This window comes from Salvelinus fontinalis, chromosome 29 (assembly GCF_029448725.1).
Source record: "Salvelinus fontinalis isolate EN_2023a chromosome 29, ASM2944872v1, whole genome shotgun sequence".
NCBI lineage: Eukaryota > Metazoa > Chordata > Actinopteri > Salmoniformes > Salmonidae > Salvelinus > Salvelinus fontinalis.
Genome location: NC_074693.1, coordinates 35,336,727 through 35,354,745, shown reverse-complemented (window position 1 = coordinate 35,354,745; position 18,019 = coordinate 35,336,727). Strand labels below are relative to the sequence as shown.

The 18,019-nt window shown below is 42.4% G+C and overlaps 2 protein-coding genes across 3 annotated transcripts; one reads left to right on the top strand and one right to left on the bottom strand.

Moving 5' to 3' along the window:
- Positions 1–1,321: 1,321 nt before the first annotated feature.
- LOC129827922 (leptin receptor overlapping transcript-like 1) lies at positions 1,322–6,672 on the bottom strand. The gene is made up of 4 exons (XM_055889211.1): positions 6,554–6,672; positions 5,735–5,810; positions 5,433–5,619; positions 1,322–5,083 (listed from the first exon to the last, which is right to left on the bottom strand). Exons 1-4 carry the CDS (start codon positions 6,567–6,569, stop codon positions 4,967–4,969), a joined length of 396 nt encoding a protein of 131 aa, XP_055745186.1. The 5' UTR covers positions 6,570–6,672; the 3' UTR covers positions 1,322–4,966.
- Positions 6,673–7,015: 343 nt separating this feature from the next.
- LOC129827918 (signal recognition particle subunit SRP72-like) lies at positions 7,016–17,147 on the top strand. 2 transcript variants are annotated; one of them, XM_055889206.1, is made up of 19 exons: positions 7,016–7,151; positions 7,867–7,987; positions 8,139–8,262; positions 10,234–10,377; positions 10,498–10,609; positions 10,720–10,751; positions 10,881–11,005; positions 11,130–11,187; positions 11,340–11,471; positions 11,590–11,718; positions 12,247–12,319; positions 12,546–12,610; positions 12,719–12,814; positions 13,472–13,575; positions 13,684–13,761; positions 13,953–14,090; positions 14,203–14,243; positions 14,375–14,534; positions 16,332–17,147. In XM_055889206.1, exons 1-19 carry the CDS (start codon positions 7,040–7,042, stop codon positions 16,522–16,524), a joined length of 2,037 nt encoding a protein of 678 aa, XP_055745181.1. In that variant the 5' UTR covers positions 7,016–7,039; the 3' UTR covers positions 16,525–17,147. The 2 variants fall into 2 exon arrangements, with proteins under 2 accessions (XP_055745181.1, XP_055745182.1); XM_055889207.1 differs by lacking the exons at positions 7,016–7,151; positions 7,867–7,987; positions 8,139–8,262 and adding an exon at positions 8,289–10,125.
- Positions 17,148–18,019: the final 872 nt, after the last annotated feature.

Sequence of the window (18,019 nt, the reverse complement as noted above, 5' to 3'; positions counted from 1 at the left end):
GTACAGGATGGCAACAACAACTGCCCGAGGTACACCAGGAATGCACATTTCCTCCATCAGTGCCCAGACTGTCCGCAATAGGCTAAGAGGCTGGACTGAGGGCTTGTAGGCCCGTTTTGAGGCAGGTCCTCACCAGACATCACCGGCAACAACGTCGCCTATAGGCAAAAACCCACGGTCACTGGACCAGACAGGACTGGCAAAAAGTGCTCTTCAATGACGAGTGGCGGTTTTGTCTCACCGGGGGTGATGGTCGGATTCGCATTTATCGTCAAAGGAATGAGCGTTACACCAAGGTCTGTACTCTGGAGCGGGATCGATTTGGAGGTGGAGGGTCCGTCATGGTCTGGGGCGGTGTGTCACAGCATCATCGGACTGAGCTTGTTGTCATTGCAGGCAATCTCAACACTGTGCGTTACAGGGAAGACATCCTCCTCCCTCATGTGCTACCATTCCTGCAGGCTCATCCTGACATGACCCTCCAGCATGACAATGCCACCAGCCATACTGCTCATTCTGTGCGTGATTTCCTGCAAGACAGGAATGTCAGTGTTCTGCCATGGCTAGCGAAGAGCCCAGATCTTAATTCCATTTTGCACGTCTGGGACCTGTTGGATCGGGGGGGGTAAGGGCTAGGGCCATTCCCCTCAGATATGTCTGGGAACTTGCAGGTGCCTTGGTGGAAGAGTGGGGTAACATCTCACAGCAAGAACTGGCAAATCTGGTGCAGTCGATGAGGAGGAGATGCACTGCAGTACTTAATGCAGCTGGTGGCCACAAGAGATACTGACTGTTACTTTTGATTCTGACCCCCCCTTTGTTCAGGGACACATTATTCCATTTATGTTAGTCACATGTCTGTGGAACTTGTTCAGTTTATGTCTCAGTTGTTGAATATTATGTTCATACAAATATTTACACATGTTAAGTTTGCTTTAAATAAACACAGTTGACAGTGAGAGGATGTTTCTTTTTTGCTGAGTTTATATATGAATCAGCTTATGTATTGCTTTGTTTCATGTGTCAGTTCCTTGCCAGGTGGGGGAGACAAAGCACAGCTATTCCTCATTTGTTAGTACTTGATTACCTGCTTCCATGTGAAGTTAATAAACATGTCAATCACTACCTTACATCACACACACGTGTGGAACGTATAAAATAAACTGTTTAGAGTCAATGGTTGGATCTTTGTGAGATCTGAAGGTTCAGTAGTCAAGGAAGAACCATTAAATTACTGATGCTCTTCAAAAGTCTCATACCGAATGCAACTAGGACGTGTTGATATTGGAGTTTGATGAATAATTAATTCAATGACAAGATGTTCAAAAATTGCATTTATTTAGAAAAGAAAACCACCATGCTGACTTCTGCCTCCGAACACAAAACTCGTAGATAGAAAATTGGACATCTACACAGTGTCTGCTAAAACGAATAAATAAAATATTACAGGTCTGTGAAACAACATATCTTTTATAAAAGAAATCAGTGACAAACCCATCCCATGATTAGAATGACCTGAATCAGCAGTTCATTTGTTTTGAATTATATTGGAATTTGTTGGACATTTCTCAGATTTTCACTATGCAGTACTCGGTCTATAACGATCATTTTGTGGTTTAAAACAGTATGGAATACCTTCGATATCCAAAAACTGTAGATATACCATCAGTGCATTGCTGTAGGCATAAATGTACAGTATCAGTCAAAAGTTTGGACACACCTACTCATTCAAGGGTTTTTATTAATTTTTGACTATTTTCTACACTGTAGAATAATAGTGAAGACATCACAACTATTGAATAACACATATGGAATCATGTAGTAACCAAAAAATGTGTTAGAAAATTAAAAAATAATAATAATAATTGAGATTCTTCAAAGTAGCCACACTTTGCCTTGATGACAGGTTTGCACACTCTTGCATTCTCTCATCCAGCTTCATGAGGAATGCTTTTCCAACAGTCTTGAAGGAGTTCCCACATATGCTGAGCACTTGTTGGCTGCTTTTCCTTCACTCTCTGGTCCAACTCATCCCAAACCATCTCAATTGGGTTGAGGTCGGGTGATCGTGAAGGCCAGGTCATCTGCTGCAGCACTCCATCGCTCTCCTTGGTCAAATAGCCCTTACAGAGCCTGGAGGTATGTTTTGGGTCATTGTCCTGTTGATGAACCATTTTATTGTCCCACAAAGGGCAAACCAGATGAGATGGCGTATCGCTGTAGAAAGCTGTGGTAGAAATGCTGGTTAAGTGTGCCTTGAATTCTAAATAAATCACATAGTCTCACCAGCAAAGCCCCTCCACACCATCACTCCTCCACTGTGCTTAACAGTGGGGACCACACATGCGGAGATCATCCGTTCACCTACCAGTGTCTCACAAAGACACAGCGGTTGGAACCAAAAATCTCAAAATTGGACTCATCAGACCAATGGACAGATTTCCACTGGTCTAATGTCCATTACTCATGTTTCTTGGCCCAAGCAAGTCTCATCTTCTTATTGGTGTCCTTTAGTAGTGGTTTCTTTGCAGCAAATCGAACAGTTGATGTTTAGATGTGTGTTATTTGAACTATGTGAAGCATTTATTTGGGCTGCAATTTCTGAGACTGGTCACTCTAATGAACTTATCCTCTGCAGCAGAGGTAGCTGATTCTACCTTTCCTGTGGCGGTCCTCACGAGAGCCAGCTTCATTGTAGCACTTGATGGTTTTTGCAACTGCAATTGAAGAAACATTCAAAGTTCTGGACATTTTCCAAATTGACTGACCTTCATGTCAAAGTAATGACAGACTTTATTTGCTTATTTGAGCTGTTCTTGCCATAATATAGACTTGGGTCATTTACCAAATAGGTCTAACTTCTGTATACCAACCCTACCTTTTCACAACACAACTGATTGGCTCAAACACATTAAGAAGGAAAGAAATTCCACAAATAAGGGACACCTGTTAATTGAAATGCATTCCAGGTGACTACCTCATGAAGCTGGTTGAGAGAATGCCAAGAGTGTGCAAAGCTGTCATCAAGGCAAAGTGTGGCTACTTTGAAGAATCTCAAATATATTTATTTGTTTAACACTTGTTTGGTTACTACATGATTCCATGTGTTATTTCATAGTTTTGATGTCTTCACTATTATTCTACAATGCATAAAATAGTAAAAATAAAGAAAAACCGTTGAATGAGGAGGTGTGTCCAAACTTTTGACTTGTACTGTATATTTGATTATTTGTTTTGATGTATGGAAAGTTCCAGATTCAATTTGACTTAAATAAAAGGATAACAAAAACACCAAATGCCATTTGCTGTGACATTACCTTTGTAAATTAAGGTAATAAATATGATTTAAAAGTTCAGCTAAACTCAAAAAGGTGCAAAAGAGTTTTCATTATGATACAATTAATACAATCACTATCTTCACTGAGGTTGTGGTCTCTGGAAGACTGGAAATAAGAATGACAAACTGAGTGACACAAAGAGATAACCGATTCATGAGTGCTTCCGGTTATATTTGGAATAATTGTCTCTTCCAGAGACCACTTTTCACAAAGATAACTGTTCCTCCCGCAAAATAAAAATATCATAAACACGCAACCCTTCCACCCAGATGAACAAAACAGTGCACATAGGGTGACAGCTGCTTAATACCTTGGTTAGCTATGACTAATTCAGTTAAATGTAACAAACTCCAAAGCTGCAGCACACTGTTCACTGAGACCTTTAACTAATGACAAACTACACAGAGTATGTATGGTATCAGCACACCCAATGCAGGTATACAAAAAACACATTAAAAACTAGTTTAGGCCTATACGGCGTGCTCATTTCCTTCAACAAGAGGACGCGAGTACATTTTAGTGCAGCTGTACAAAATATAGGCCAAAACAGGATGTGAATTGGTAAACACTGGTGTACATCCACATTTATCTTTGAAACATAATTACAGTGCAGCCTTCGTTTCCTACTCCAGGTATAGAAACCAATAGAATACCTGGTAAATCCAGGCCTAGCAGTATTACCCATGTTTATAAGTAGCCTAGATCTTAAATTGGCCATGTTTCCACCGGCTGCCCTAATCCTGGGCTGTCTAACGAAGGTTTTTGGTGATTTCTAAACCTTGCTCCAAAAAAAATCGATGCCGACTGTTTTCGAAAGAAACGACGACACCGGGTTACAATGATTTCTAGACATTTTTCAAAAGGGACAGAATATGCTACACAAGGCTTAACAACAAAGCACAAGAGGCCAGTATCAAATTAACGTATTTGAATAGCCGAGTCATTAGAATTGATCACTGCAATAGGCAACAGTGCATTGTATAATGTATTATATCAATATACGCTGTATGTACGTTAGTATTGAACGGTTTCGATCTGAGAGACTAAAGCCCACAGCTTTCAATATGCTCTTCAAAAACAACACATACTCCATACAAAATATCCTGTGCTGTCAGCACTTGGAGGGAGAAACTTTCCTCAAGACTGACCAGCACACTATTGTACACCGTCAATCCCAAAGGAGTAACAACATTTGTCAGTTAGATAGATATCTTTGTCACAGGAAAAGCTTCCACCTTTCAGACAATCACAATCCCTCCCATAGGTCAATCTGAGTCCAGGTTTACATTAAGTTTGACATTTTTGCATTTTCACAGATAAGATGGACATTTATGATTTCAACATTATAAAGATTTTGACTCTCAAAAGATAAACCTGTACAGTACATAAATGGAGAAGACTCAAACATGGAGCAAATATAAAGTACAAAGTCAGCACATCCACCTGAAGTCAGTCTGACGTGCCACATGACAGTTAAATCAAATTATTGCACTGGTTTAATGTGTCTATGGATGGGAGGTCATAAATATACAACAAACAACAATAATAGTAATCATAATGACAATAATAATAACAATTCTAGTAATATAAACAGTTCAGACTTAGTCCCCCACCTCACGCTCCCAATTTTACCACTGCTGCCAACTAAAGTCGTCGTTTGATCCGAAGACCAAGAAGAATCCCAGAATGGTTGCGAAGATCACTACATTGCCTGTTAACACAAGCGCACATGCTCCCCAGGCAATCTGTAAACAACAAACATGAATAATTCAGTCCGCACATGTTACAAAATTCTGCTTTGCACACTTTCAATCTGTAGTTTGGACTGAGCAAAACAAAGTCCTTTTTAAACTGTTGTTTAGTAATGGAGTTTAGTAATGGAGCATTTATTGTTGTTACACAAATGGTTGCCTACACGATTTAAAAGGAATGGTCCTTATTCCATTTGTGTAACAAGAAAAATGCATGCAAATAGAAAGCAATTACTTTAACAGCAAAGCTAACGCAATGTTGTAACTGCACAGGTATAAGTGCAAAGTGTTGCCAAACACCACTTAGCCTACACATGCAAAAATCCCCAAAATGTGTACTTACAACATCGGCTCTGGCGAAAATGATTGGCAGGCCGAAAGCTGAAACCACTATGCCTGTTGTGAGAAATAAAGCCAGCTCTTTGCAGGCGTTGCTTGCCGAGTCTGTGTCATCAACAATTCTCCGGGAAATGCCGTAAGGGATTGGGGCGAGGATGTAGAAGAAGAGGAGGAACAAGGGCCAGTATTTACTGTGAAGAGAGAAGTTCCCAGCAGTTATGACTGGAAAAATACTAAATCTGGGCGGCATCATATGACAAAGGCCTGCATCATGACAGTCAGGTTGAATATGATGGAGATACTTACTCATACACTGGAAGGGCACATCCTAGCATCAGGAACATGAGTCCAATGGCCCCACCAAAGGACAGGCTGATCAGAGCTAGAAAGGAGTGGTAAAGAAACACAAGCAGCTGTGTGTGTAAGACTAAATCCTTTGGTCATAATTGATCATCTGACCGTTGGCCTAATGCTTGGGTGAGGGGATGCTGATTATTTTCAGCTACCATTTATTATGTGAATTGGTGGCTAGGTGCTATTATTATCGTTTGATCTGTAAACTCCTGCATGTCATGTTATTTAGCTATAGCTAGCTAGTTGGTGAGGAGAGACAATGCAATTGCTATCGAAGTCTAAGTCATCGTTGCATAGCTAACTAGCTTGTTAGCATTCTTAGTTAGCGCTATCTTCATTGCCTGGCTTGACATAACAACCAATCAATAACACAGAAGGTTTGGCAGGAAGGCAAATATAGTTTTTAACGTGGATTTCATTGATTCAGATCATTAGCTATCTAGCTTAGTTGACCATTCGAAACTACGCTACCAGAACTAGCCTGGTACCAAGCTAGCTAACATTAGCTTTACTGCTTCATCTCTCGTTTATATGTAGCTAGCGAAGCGGCAAAATATTTATTTAGATAGTTAGCTACACTACTATTTATCGGCCTGTCGAAGCTAGTAGACGTTAGCTTAGCCGGCTAACTAGCTAGTACTCAGTTGTTAGCTTAGTAGCTAGCAGCACATCCATCCTTTCAGCGTTTATATACATATATGTGTGTGATTTATTACTTTTGTTGCGATCCTGTTAATGTATTATCTTAAAGTATGATAGTAACTTCCTCACCTTTAATTCCGGCCATTTCTGTAGGACATAAACTTGTCACACAGTCCACGACAACAATACACCCTTGCTACTGGATCAAACAGTCCGTGCATACGATTTCAAAGAGCTGTCTGTAGCTAGCATCGCGCATGCGCGAAATCCGCCACTCAAAACAATAAATTTGTCTTTGAATAAATAGACAATAATCAATTTATCGCAGAAAAAATCATCTGATTTATGCATGTGTATGCTTAAACCCCACCCTGTATCAGTATCTATACATTAGCTCATTATTATTGTGTTGATGAGAGAGTTTATTCTTAATACTCTGTTAATATCAATGCCATTTTTATTGACAAAAATGTAATAAGCTAGTATAGTATGCTGTATTATGATGTTTGTCTTTGTAAATGCATGGGGATTCCTCACTTGTTTTGTTTTCTTTAGGTACAGTTGTGATTCTATCAACCCGGAAGAAGAACATTTTGCTTCCGGCTACAGTTTCGCATGCAGCGAAACATGTCGAGTGGAGGAGGCTCCGTTGCTTCGCTGTGGACTGAAGTGAATCGCTGTGGACAGAATGGAGACTTCACTCGTGCCCTAAAAGCTGTCAACAAAAGTAGGATTTTGCTCTTGTTCACGTGCTTGTAACTGTCAAGCTATGACCTAATGTTTAAGGGCTGACTAGTTTGCTAACATAGCTAGCTACAGCTGTTAGCGCTTAGCTAAAGAGTTACCAAGCAGAAATAAGCAACTATACGTTACTCAAGCTAATCACTAACTAGTTTCTGTTTATATTTGAGTAATTTTACCAACTGACGAGTCGGAGTCTAGCGTATATGTTGTTGAGGACAGTAATATCACATTTTGACCAACATGAATTATTCAACACTGTGACGTGTCCCAATTTAGCTAACTACTAGCTTAGCCACACTATAGCAACATCCGTGCTAGACGCTTAGTTATCACTTTTTTTCATTGAACCTTTATTTAACTAGGCAAGTCAGTTAAGACGGCCTACCGGGGGACAGTGGCTTAACTGCGTTGTTCAGGGACAGAACGACAGATTTTTACCTTTTCAGCTCGGGCTGTCCCAACGCTCTAACCACTAACGTTAGGCTACCTGCCGCCCCATCATACCGTAGGTAGCAGCCTTGTATCTACCAGGAAACTGTGATTTAATAGATTTGAGCAAAAACATTTATGAGCACACTCATTCCATGAGCACTACAAATTGAGATTTTATTAAGTTAACTAGTTTGATGGCGTTGACCTGAAGAAAAAAGTATACATTTTAATGTAAATTGTAATCCAGAAGTGCATTTCTTCCACAGTTTTGCATGAAGTCAAGGAAGACGTGACAGCCCTTCACTGTAAAATAGTTTGCCTGGTGCAGAATTGCAGCTTCAAAGAGGCACTGAATGTCATGAACACTTATTCAAAAGTACTTGGCAGGTTTGTTGAATATGACAAATGACTGGATCATATTGTTACATTTTGATAATCTTGTAGCAATGCAAAATCTATAAATACTTGACTTGGTCAGAGAAATTCCTGGTTGTACCCTTTTCCAATGTTGAACACTTCTTTTTTTGTTCTTCCTCAGTGAGCTTATTGTGTTTGAAAAAGCCTACTGTGAGTACCGATTGAACAGAGTTGAAAGTGCCCTGAAGACCATTGAAAGTGTTTCAGAACAAACAGACAAGCTCAAGGAACTCTATGGCCAAGTGGTAAGACTTTTTGAAAATAAGACATTACATGAGTTGTTGTTAACGCTGCTTGGCTGTCTACCCTTCAGTGGATAATCCTGCCAGCCACAGTAAATTGGCCCAATGTACTGGCCTCAAGTCATTACTAGTTACCTCAGCCACAAAGTAATAATGATCAAATCAAATTTTATTTGTCACATGTGCCAAATACAACAGGTTTACTACCTTACTGTGAAATGCTCACTTACAAGCCCCTAACCAACAATGCCGTTCAAGAACTAGTTAAGAAAATATTTACTAAAATAAAGTAAAAATAAAAAGTACCACAGTAGAATGACATAACAATAACAAGGCTATATACAGGGGGCCCGGTACCGAGTAAATGTGCGGGGGTACAGGTTAGTCGAGGTAAATTGTACATGTAGTTAGAGGTAAAGTGACAGTGCATAGATGATAAACAGAGAGTAGCAGCAGTGTAAAAACAAAGGGGATGGTCTGGGTGGCCATTTGATTAATTGTTAGCAGTCTTATTGCTTGGGGGTAGAAGCTGTTAAGGAGCCTTTTGGACCTAGACTTGGAGCTCCGGTACCGCTTGCCGTGTGGTAGCAGTGAGAACAGTCTATGACTTTTGTGACTGGAGGGTTTGACCATTTTTGGGGCCTTCCTCTGACACCGCCTGGTATAGAGGTCCTGGATGGCAGGAAGCTTGGCCCCAGTGATGTATTGGGCTGTACGCACTACCCTCTGTAGCGCTTTATGGTCAGACACCGAGCAGTTGCCATACCAGGCGGTGATGCAACTGGTCATAATGCTCTTGATGGTGCAGCTGTAGAACATTTTTTAGGATCTGGGGACCCATGCCAAATAGTTTGTCTCCTGAGGGGGAAAAGGTGTTGTCATGCCCTCTTCCCAACTGTCTTGGTGTGTTTGGACTTGGATAGTTTGTTGGTGATGTGGACACCAAGGAACTTAACTCTCCACCTGCTCCACTTGAACCTCATTTATGTAAATAGGGGCCTGTTTGGCCCTCCTTTTTCTGTAGTCCACGGTCATCTCCTTTGTCTTGCTCACGTTGAGGGAGAGATTGTTGTCCTGGCACCACACTGACAGGTCTTTGACCTCTTCCCTATAGGCTGTCTCATAGTTGTTGGTGATCGGGCCTACCACTGTTGTCATCAGAACTTAATGATGGTGTTGGAGTTGTGCTTTGCCACGCCGTTGTGGGTGAACAGGGAGTACAGGAGGGGACTAAGCACACACCCCAGAGGGAACCGGTGTTGAGGATCAGCGTGACAGATGTGTTGTTGCCTACCCTTACCACCTGGGGGGCGGCCCGTCAGGAAGTCCAGGATCCAGTTGCAGTGGGAGGTGTTTAGTCCAAGGGTCCTTAGCTTAGTGTTGAGCTTTGTGGGCACGATGGTGCTGAACGCTGAGTCACTGAACAGCATTCTCACATAGGTGTTCCTTTTGTCCAGGTGGGAAAGGGCAGTATGAATTGAGATTGCATCATCTGTGGATCTGTTGGGGTGGTATGCGAGTTGGAGTGAGTCTAGGGTTTCATGGCTACCGATGTGAGTGCTACTTAGTTAGTCATTTAGGCAGGTTACCTTCGCATTCTTGGGCACAGGGACTATGGTGGTCTGCTTGAAACGTGAGTATTACAGACTCGGTCAGAGCGAGGTTGACAATGTCAGTGAAGACATTTGCCAGTTGGTCAGCGCATGCTCTGAGTACACACCCCGGTTTTGAGTTTGTTTTCCAGTGATTGCACGTTGGCCAATAGAACCGATGGTAATGGTGATTTACTTACTCGCCTACGAATCCTAACAAGGCATCTCAACCTTCTCCCCCGGTCTCTCCGCCTTTTCTTCACACGAATGACAGGTATTTGAACCTGTTCTCTGGAAAGCAGTATATCCTTAGCGTCAGACTTATTAAATCAATTGTGGTAACTGGTGACAACCCTGGCCTCCCCTTTTGTTCTCACCTTAGCTGTACCGTATGGAGCGCTATGATGAGTGCAAGGCTGTCTACACGGACCTGATCAGGAACTCCCAGGATGAATACGAAGAGGAGAGGAAGACCAACCTATCAGCCGTAGTGGCTGCTATGAGCACATGGGAGAAGGCTTCTCCGGTGGGTCTTCTGCACACAATTAGAACAGACTTCTATTTATAATGGTCCTCTGAGACACTTGGTTATTGAAGCCCTGGCATCCTTAATCTTCCCAAATGTCATTCCACCCTGTTTTTGCAGGATGATCTTGGCCTGTCTGAGACGACATACGAGCTGAGCTACAACGCTGCCTGCACTCTAATTGGTCGAGGCCAGCTCACAGAGGCTCTGAACAAACTACAGGAAGCAGAAGGTCAGGGTCACAGACATATTGCAATTCATCCTGCTACATAATTTAGCACTTAAGGTTTTTGTCCAGCCCTTTCGTGGTTAATGTTGACCATTTTTGTTAATTTTTTTCAGAGCTTTGTCGGGTTTTCTTCTCAGAGGATTCGGTGAGTGCTCTATGCCTGTGAAATAAATATGTTCACAATGTCATGGCTGAGCGTACAGACAGAAATGTCACCACCTGTTTTTTTTTTTTTCAAGTTCTGAATCGTAATTGGCTTGTCTGGTTCGTGCAGGATATAACTGAGGAGGACGTTGAGTCGGAGCTGGCTGTCATCCACTCCCAGATGGCCTACATTATGCAGTTACAGGGTCGGACAGAGGAGGCGCTGCAGCTCTATAACCAAGTCATCAAGCTCAAGTGAGTGTTCCTCCAAAGTGGAATCAATTGAGCCATTACATTCCATTGTAGCTGATGTGCAATTGTAGGCACAGGAAGAGAAAAGCGGAAGAGTTGTCTCATTATTATTTTTGTTGAATCCTAGGCCGTCAGATGTGGGACTTCTAGCTGTGACTGCTAACAACATCATTACAATAAACAAGGTGGGTACATGCATGAACATTCCCTGTACTGCTAGGAACGACTAAACATCGAAACAGGCTTAGCTGTTATTGACTGTGTTCTCTTATTGTTTGAACCCATGGTTTTGATCTTGGGCCAGAGCTGTTGCTCATATCCCCTTGTTCTCCTACAGGACCAAAATGTGTTTGACTCTAAGAAGAAGGTGAAACTGACAAATGCCGATGGCGTTGAGTACAAGCTGGCTAAGAAGCAGCTGCAGGCCATTGAATTCAACAAAGCTCTGTTGGCTATGTACACTAACCAGGTATCGGATTTGAGTTGTATTTTGACACGTAGTTATACACACTCATGGCACAATCTGAATAGGTTAGACTGGAAATCCAAACAGTCATTGATGACTTGCGTTACATTATACCCCACAGGCAGACCAGTGCAGAAAGCTGTCGTCAAGCCTCCAGTCCCAGAACCCAGGCCACCCGCGGCCAGTTTTGATCCAGGTGGCTCAGCTGTGCAGAGAGAAGCAACACTCAAAGGCCATAGAGCTGCTTCAGGTACTCACTCTGGGCCAAATCCTAACTTGAGATACGTGTAGTTGATGTATGAATATAAATAGGACATTGAGAAAGCTCTTCCTTTGCCTCCCGAGTGGCACAGCGATCTAAGGCACTGCATCGCAGTGCTAGAGGCGTCACTACAGATCCGGGTTTGATCCCGGGCTGTGTCGCCGCTGGCCGCGAACGGGAGACCCATGAGGCGGTGCACAATTGGCCCAGCGTCGTCAGGGGAGGGTTTGGCCATGTTGGACGGTGTTTCCTCCGATACATTGGTGTTTCCGGGTTAAATGAGCAGTGTGTCAAGAAGCAGTGCAGCTTTGCAGGGTCGTGTTTCGGAGGACACGTGGCTCTCGACCATCGCCTCACCCGAGTCTGTACGGGAGTTGCAGTGATGGGACAAGACTGTAACTAATAATTTGGATATCACAAAATTGGGGATAAAAGGGGGTAAAAAGTACACGCACAAAATAAATCTCTTCCTTATCCTGCAAGTATAATGCTAACTGTGTGAATCTGTTTTTAAAGCGTTTCTCAGACCAGCACCCAGACAGTGCATCTGGTATCAAATTGACGATGGCACAACTCTATTTGACTCAAGGTAAACTTCTCTTTCCAAATCCCTTTTTTTTGTCACTGGGTAATAGCCCCAAAATAGGCCTATTGAAGAAATTGGATTAGATTAGTGCTAAACATTGCCTTTACTGATGCCTGGTACTGTTATCTTTTCATTTGTTTTGGCAGCATTTAGTTCTGTTGTGTTTGCGCATATGACAGACTACAAGTTAACCTCATAATAAATAAATGTATCGGTGTCTTCCCCAAAGGTCACGTTACAAAAGCATGTGACATCTTGAGGTCGATCGAAGATTTCAAGCACAAACAAGGGATGGTTAGTTTTTATACTCTTCTATTGTTCTTAATCTAATCATAGATGTAACATTTTCTGAACAAACATTACAAGGATCATAAGACTAAGAAATTGACATTGTTTCACCAGATCTCAGCTCTGGTAACAATGTACAGCCACGAAGAGGACATCGACAGCGCAATTGATGTCTTCAGCCAAGCTATTCAGTACTACCAATCTGAACAGGTATTATACCCCTTTGACATGGAATGTGACGTCTTCAAAGCACCTCGGCTATGGCATGTTTGTTTGTCTGAAAGGGTACACTATGGCTTTTTAAATGCCGCCACGAAACCTTCTCTGCAGATAGTTTTGAAGTGTCACTGAACAGACATTTAACTTGTCTGTAAAGGAATTCCACTTCTGAAGCGGGACTAATGTCCATCACTAGGCTACCAGAACTGTCAATCATATGATCTCGTGCTGCCTGTGCCCACCCTGCTGCCTGCACGCAGACCACTCGCTCCTAAGAAAAGTACTTTGACGTTCGTTAAATACAAAGACTTAACAATACATTTAGTAGAAAGAAAACACATCTCTGTACCCTAACATAAAAAAAACATCAATCAGCAACGTTTGTTGTCAGGGAAACAATACTGAACATCCTATGCAGGAGCAGAATTCTGCTTGGAAAAGTTAGACGCTTCTGATGCAGCCCTTTTTTTGTGTGTGTCTGGAAGGTTATCAATTGTCGCTATGGACCCATTACTAGCGGCTTCCAATGTATGAAAGGGGTATAAGTAGACAAGCACCTTTTTAGATTTATCACGAAGTCGATGTAACTTTGAAAATGTGCTGCCAGAGTAGCACTTCATTGTCAACTGTTGTCTTCTGCCATCCCAGCCTGGTTCCTCTGTTCACCTGGCGCTCGTACGAGAGGCCGCTAATTTCAAGCTAAAGTACGGACGGAAGAAGGAAGCCATCAGTGACTTGGAACAACTGTGGAAGTGAGCGATGTTCTGTTTCTGTTGTGCGGTGGTGATGCTGGTGAATGTTTTGCTTGCTCTTTGCTTGCTTGATATTCAATGTAATAACTAGTTCCCCCCGCTCCACAGGCAAAACACCAATGACATCCACACTTTGGCACAACTTATCTCGGCTTATTCTTTGGTGGATCAAGATAAAGCCAAGTCGTATCCTTTCTTTGCTCTCAGTATTTTAAACTACACATAAGTCTGAGTATTTGAATGACTATCGCTGATTAGTGCAGTTTTAAATTCACAGTCAAAGCATTTTTATTTTTTTATAACCATTGTTATCATAAAGTACATACAACTGCCTAGTTAATGGAAAGGCATGTTATATCCTTAGCCCTTTGTCCCAGCCTCAGCAAGCACCTCCCCTCCCCTGAAAGCATGTCGTTCAACGTGGACGTAGATGAGCTGGAGAACTCTCACGGAGCCAACTATGTCAGAAAGAAGGCTGCTAAAGTAACGGGGGAGAACCTACCCAAAGAACAAGGGTGAGGAGACCTGAAGCTTTTTAAAGCACTTAATTAAGCTGCATACTACCTGTTATACACATTCTGTGTACATAGGCGTTTCTCTCACTATCAATATTATCTCTCTCCACAGCCAGGGGGATGTTAAGAAGAAGAAGAAGAAGAAAAAGAAGGGTATTGAAAGTTGTGTTGTATGTGAATATCTGCATGCTGTGTGGCCCAAAGAATTGTCCTATCTGATTTAAATAAAGTCAGCATCTCTGAATGGGATGGGGAATCTCTGTTTGGCTCCTGCCTCTGTTTAGGCAAACTGCCCAAGAACTACGACTCAACAGCGAACCCTGACCCGGAGAGATGGCTGCCCATGAGAGAGCGCACCTACTACCGGGGCAGGAAGAAGGGCAAGAAGAAGGACCAAGTGGGTAAAGGCACGCAGGGGGCCACGTCAGGAGCTGCATCCGACCTGTGAGTAACGCATCCGTGTTTCTTATTGTTGGTCACTTCCACAAACTCTTACTGTATATAAATCTAATAGTTTAATTCAGGAAAAATCAACGCAACCCTGTCTGATTCCCGATTTGTTCATGAGGCACCTTTTTTTAGTTTTGAGAATGACACAAATATCAATTTCCACAAAGTTTGCTGCTTCAGTGTCTTCAGTATTCCATTGTAACATCTGACAAAAATATCTAAAGTATAATTACAAGCATTTCATAAGTGTCAAATGCCTTTTATTGACAATTACATGAAATTTATGCAAAGAGTCAATATTTGCAGTGTTGACCCTTCTTTTTCAAGACCTCTGCAATCCGCCCTGGCATGCTGTCAATTATCTTCTGGGCCACATCCTGACTGATGACAGCCCATTCTTGCATAATCAATGCTTGGAGTTTGTCAGAATTTGTGGGTTTTTGTTTGTCCACCCGCCTCTTGAGGATTGAATACAAGTTCTCAATGGGATTAAGGTCTGGTGGAGTTTCCTGGCCATGGACCCAAAATATCGATGCTTTGTTCCCCGAGCCACTTAGTTATCACTTTTGCCTTATGGCGAGGTGCTCCATCATGCTGGAAAAGGCATGTTGGTCACCAAACTGTTGGATGGTTGGGAGAAGTTGCTCTCGGAGGATGGGTTGGTACCATTCTTTATTCATGGCTGTGTTCTCAGACAAAATTATGAGTGAGCCCACTCCCTTGGCTGAGAAGCAACCCCACACATGAATGGTCTCAGGATGCTTTACTGTTGGCATGACACAGGACTGATGGTAGCGCTCACCTTGTCTTCTCCGGACAAGCTTTTTTCCGGATGCCCCAAACAATCGGAAAAGGGATTCATCAGAGAAAATGACTTTACCCCAGTCCTCAGCAGTCCAATCCCTGTACCTTTTGCAGAATATCAGTCTGTCCCTGATGTTTTTCCTGGAGAGAAGTGGCTTCTTTGCTGCCCTTCTTGACACCAGGCCATCCTCCAAAAGTCTTCGCCTCACTGTGCGTGCAGATGCCCTCACACCTGCCTGCTGCCATTCCTGAGCAAGCTCTGTGCTGGTGGTGCCCTGATCCCGCAGCTGAATCAACTTTAGGAGACGGTCCTGGCGCTTGCTGGACTTTCTTGGGCGCCCTGAAGCCTCCTTCACAACAATTGAGCCGCTCTCCTTGAAGTTCTTGATGGTTGATTGAGGTGCAATCTTACTGGCAGCAATATCCTTGCCTGTGAAGCCCTTTTTGTGCAAAGCAATGATGACGGCATGTGTTTCCTTGCAGGTGACCATGGTTGACAGAGGAAGAACAATGATTCCAAGCACTACCCTCCTTTTTAAAGCTTCCAGTCTGTTATTCAAACTCAATCTGCATGACAGAGTGATCTCCAGCCTTGTCCTTGTCAACACTCACACCTGTGTTAACGAGAGAATCATTCAAACATTCTGGAGTAAATGCAAATTGCCATCATACAAACTGAGGCAGCAGACTTTGTGAAAATTTATATTTGTCATTCTCAAAACTTTTGGATACGACTGTATAGTTAAACCGCCCTAATGTTGGAAACAAAAATCATTATTATGTTGTCATCCAGAGTCATTATGTTCCTAGCTATGGCACAGAATATTTTACTTACAGCAGGTTTTTAAAGGACCAAAGAGTTTGGGCTGCTTTGTGTTTTCATTTTTTCCATGGAAAGAAAAATGTAATACTGGTTTTGTCACAGCTCTACTTTTTACCTGTACTGTTGCATTTGGCCGGTAACACATTATTCTTCTGTGTTTCCAGGGATGCCAGTAAGACTGCCAGCAGCCCCCCCACCTCCCCCCGACCAGGGTCAGCCCAAGCCTCTGCCTCCACCTCGGCCCCCGCTGCCGGCAACGTGGTCCCTCCACGACAGCAGAAGCCCGCTGCTGCAGGGCCAGGGGCCCGCAAGAAGGCCCCTCAGAAGAAGAAGAAAGGAAGCAAGGGTGGCTGGTAGACTGGAAGAACGCTGCAGATATGGAGCAACACATTGGCAACCACCACCACACGGCCCGGAACTCACAGAATCATGTGCTTTGTCATTTAAGTTGATTCGCTTGTTTGTTTTTTTTAACCACAAACATTGTCCAATTTGCAGTTGTTGAATAGGTTGCGATGAATTGAGTAATAGGCCTCAATTCCCTGCCTGGTTCCTTCACGGTTAGATAAAAAAAAAATGTTGAAACAATTGTCGGAGAACTAATGGAAATGGCCAGAGACCTTATTTGTTTGTTGTAGGCAAGTGAGTTCTCTAGTTATAATTTGTATCTTCGGTGCAGAGGAAATTTACTGTTTGTTTTTTCTGTTCTCTGAGCCTGAGTTTTTGAAAACTGTTCTTTGACCGTAAACTAATTTCCTTGACTTGCCCACTCAAAAAGAGGCAAGCTTTGTATGCAAAAGTTAGTATATATTTCTTTCCTGCATTGGTTTCGTCTAAAGTAAAAAGACATTTTTTTTTTATTATTATTGCGTAGCAGTACATCATTTGCGTATTGTTTTAGGAAAAATTATGAAAGCAAACGATTTTGGCCAAAATGTGTGTCCCATTATGTCTTAATAAATACGCTTCCTTAACTGAAACTGATCTTTGTGTTAATTTGTCTTTGGAAAGTCTTATAAATGTGTATTTATTTTTTATTTTACCTTTATCTAACCACTAGGCTACCTGCCAAACCATCAATGATGTGTATATACAGTGCTAACGGAAAGTATTCAGACCCCATGACTTTCAACATGTTACAGCTTTATTCTAAAATGTATTCAATATTTGTTTCCTCAATTGACACACAATAACCCATAATGAGCAAAAAAATAATGTATATATTTTTTAGCACATTTTATTACATACCTTAAGTAAGTATTCAGACCCTTTGCTATGAGACTTGAAATTTAGCTCAGGTGCATTCTGTTTCCATTGCTCATCCTTGAGATGTTTCTACAACTTGATTGGAGTCCACCTGTGGTAAATTGAATTGATTGGACATGATTTGGAAAGGCACACCTGTCTGTACAAGGTCCCACAGTTGACAGTGCATGTCAGAGCAAAATCAAAACCATTCGGTCAAAGGATTTGTCCGTAGAGCTCAGAGACATGATTGTGTCGAGACCAAGAACCTGATGGTCACTTTGACAGAGCTCCAGAGTAGAACCTTCCAGAAGGACACCCATCACTACAGCACTCCACCAATCAGGCCTTTATGGTAGAGTAGCCAGACAGAAGCCACTCCTCAGTAAAAAGGCACATGACAGCCCACTTAGAGTTTGCCAAAAGGCACGTAAAGGACACTCAGACCATGAAAAACAAGATTCTCTGATCGGCTGAAACCAAGATTGAACTCTTTGACCTGAATGCCAAGCGTCATGTCTGGAGGAAACCTGGCAGCATCTCTACGGTGAAGAATGATGGTGGCAGCATCATGCTGTGGGGAGGTTTTTCAGCGGCAGGGACTGGG

Excerpts from the sequence above, each read along its gene's own strand:
- LOC129827922 (XM_055889211.1), bottom strand. Across the intron at positions 5,620-5,734 it reads TGTGCCCTTCCAGTGTATGA|TAAATACTGGCCCTTGTTCC; the intron begins GTAAGTATCTCC and ends CTCTCTTCACAG. Across the intron at positions 5,084-5,432 it reads TTTTCGCCAGAGCCGATGTT|ATTGCCTGGGGAGCATGTGC; the intron begins GTAAGTACACAT and ends TGTTGTTTACAG.
- LOC129827918 (XM_055889206.1), top strand. The coding sequence starts at position 7,040 with ATGCAGCGAAACATGTCGAGTGGAGGAGGCTCCGTTGCTTCGCTGTGG. Across the intron at positions 8,263-10,233 it reads AGGAACTCTATGGCCAAGTG|CTGTACCGTATGGAGCGCTA; the intron begins GTAAGACTTTTT and ends TTCTCACCTTAG. Across the intron at positions 14,091-14,202 it reads AACCTACCCAAAGAACAAGG|CCAGGGGGATGTTAAGAAGA; the intron begins GTGAGGAGACCT and ends CTCTCTCCACAG.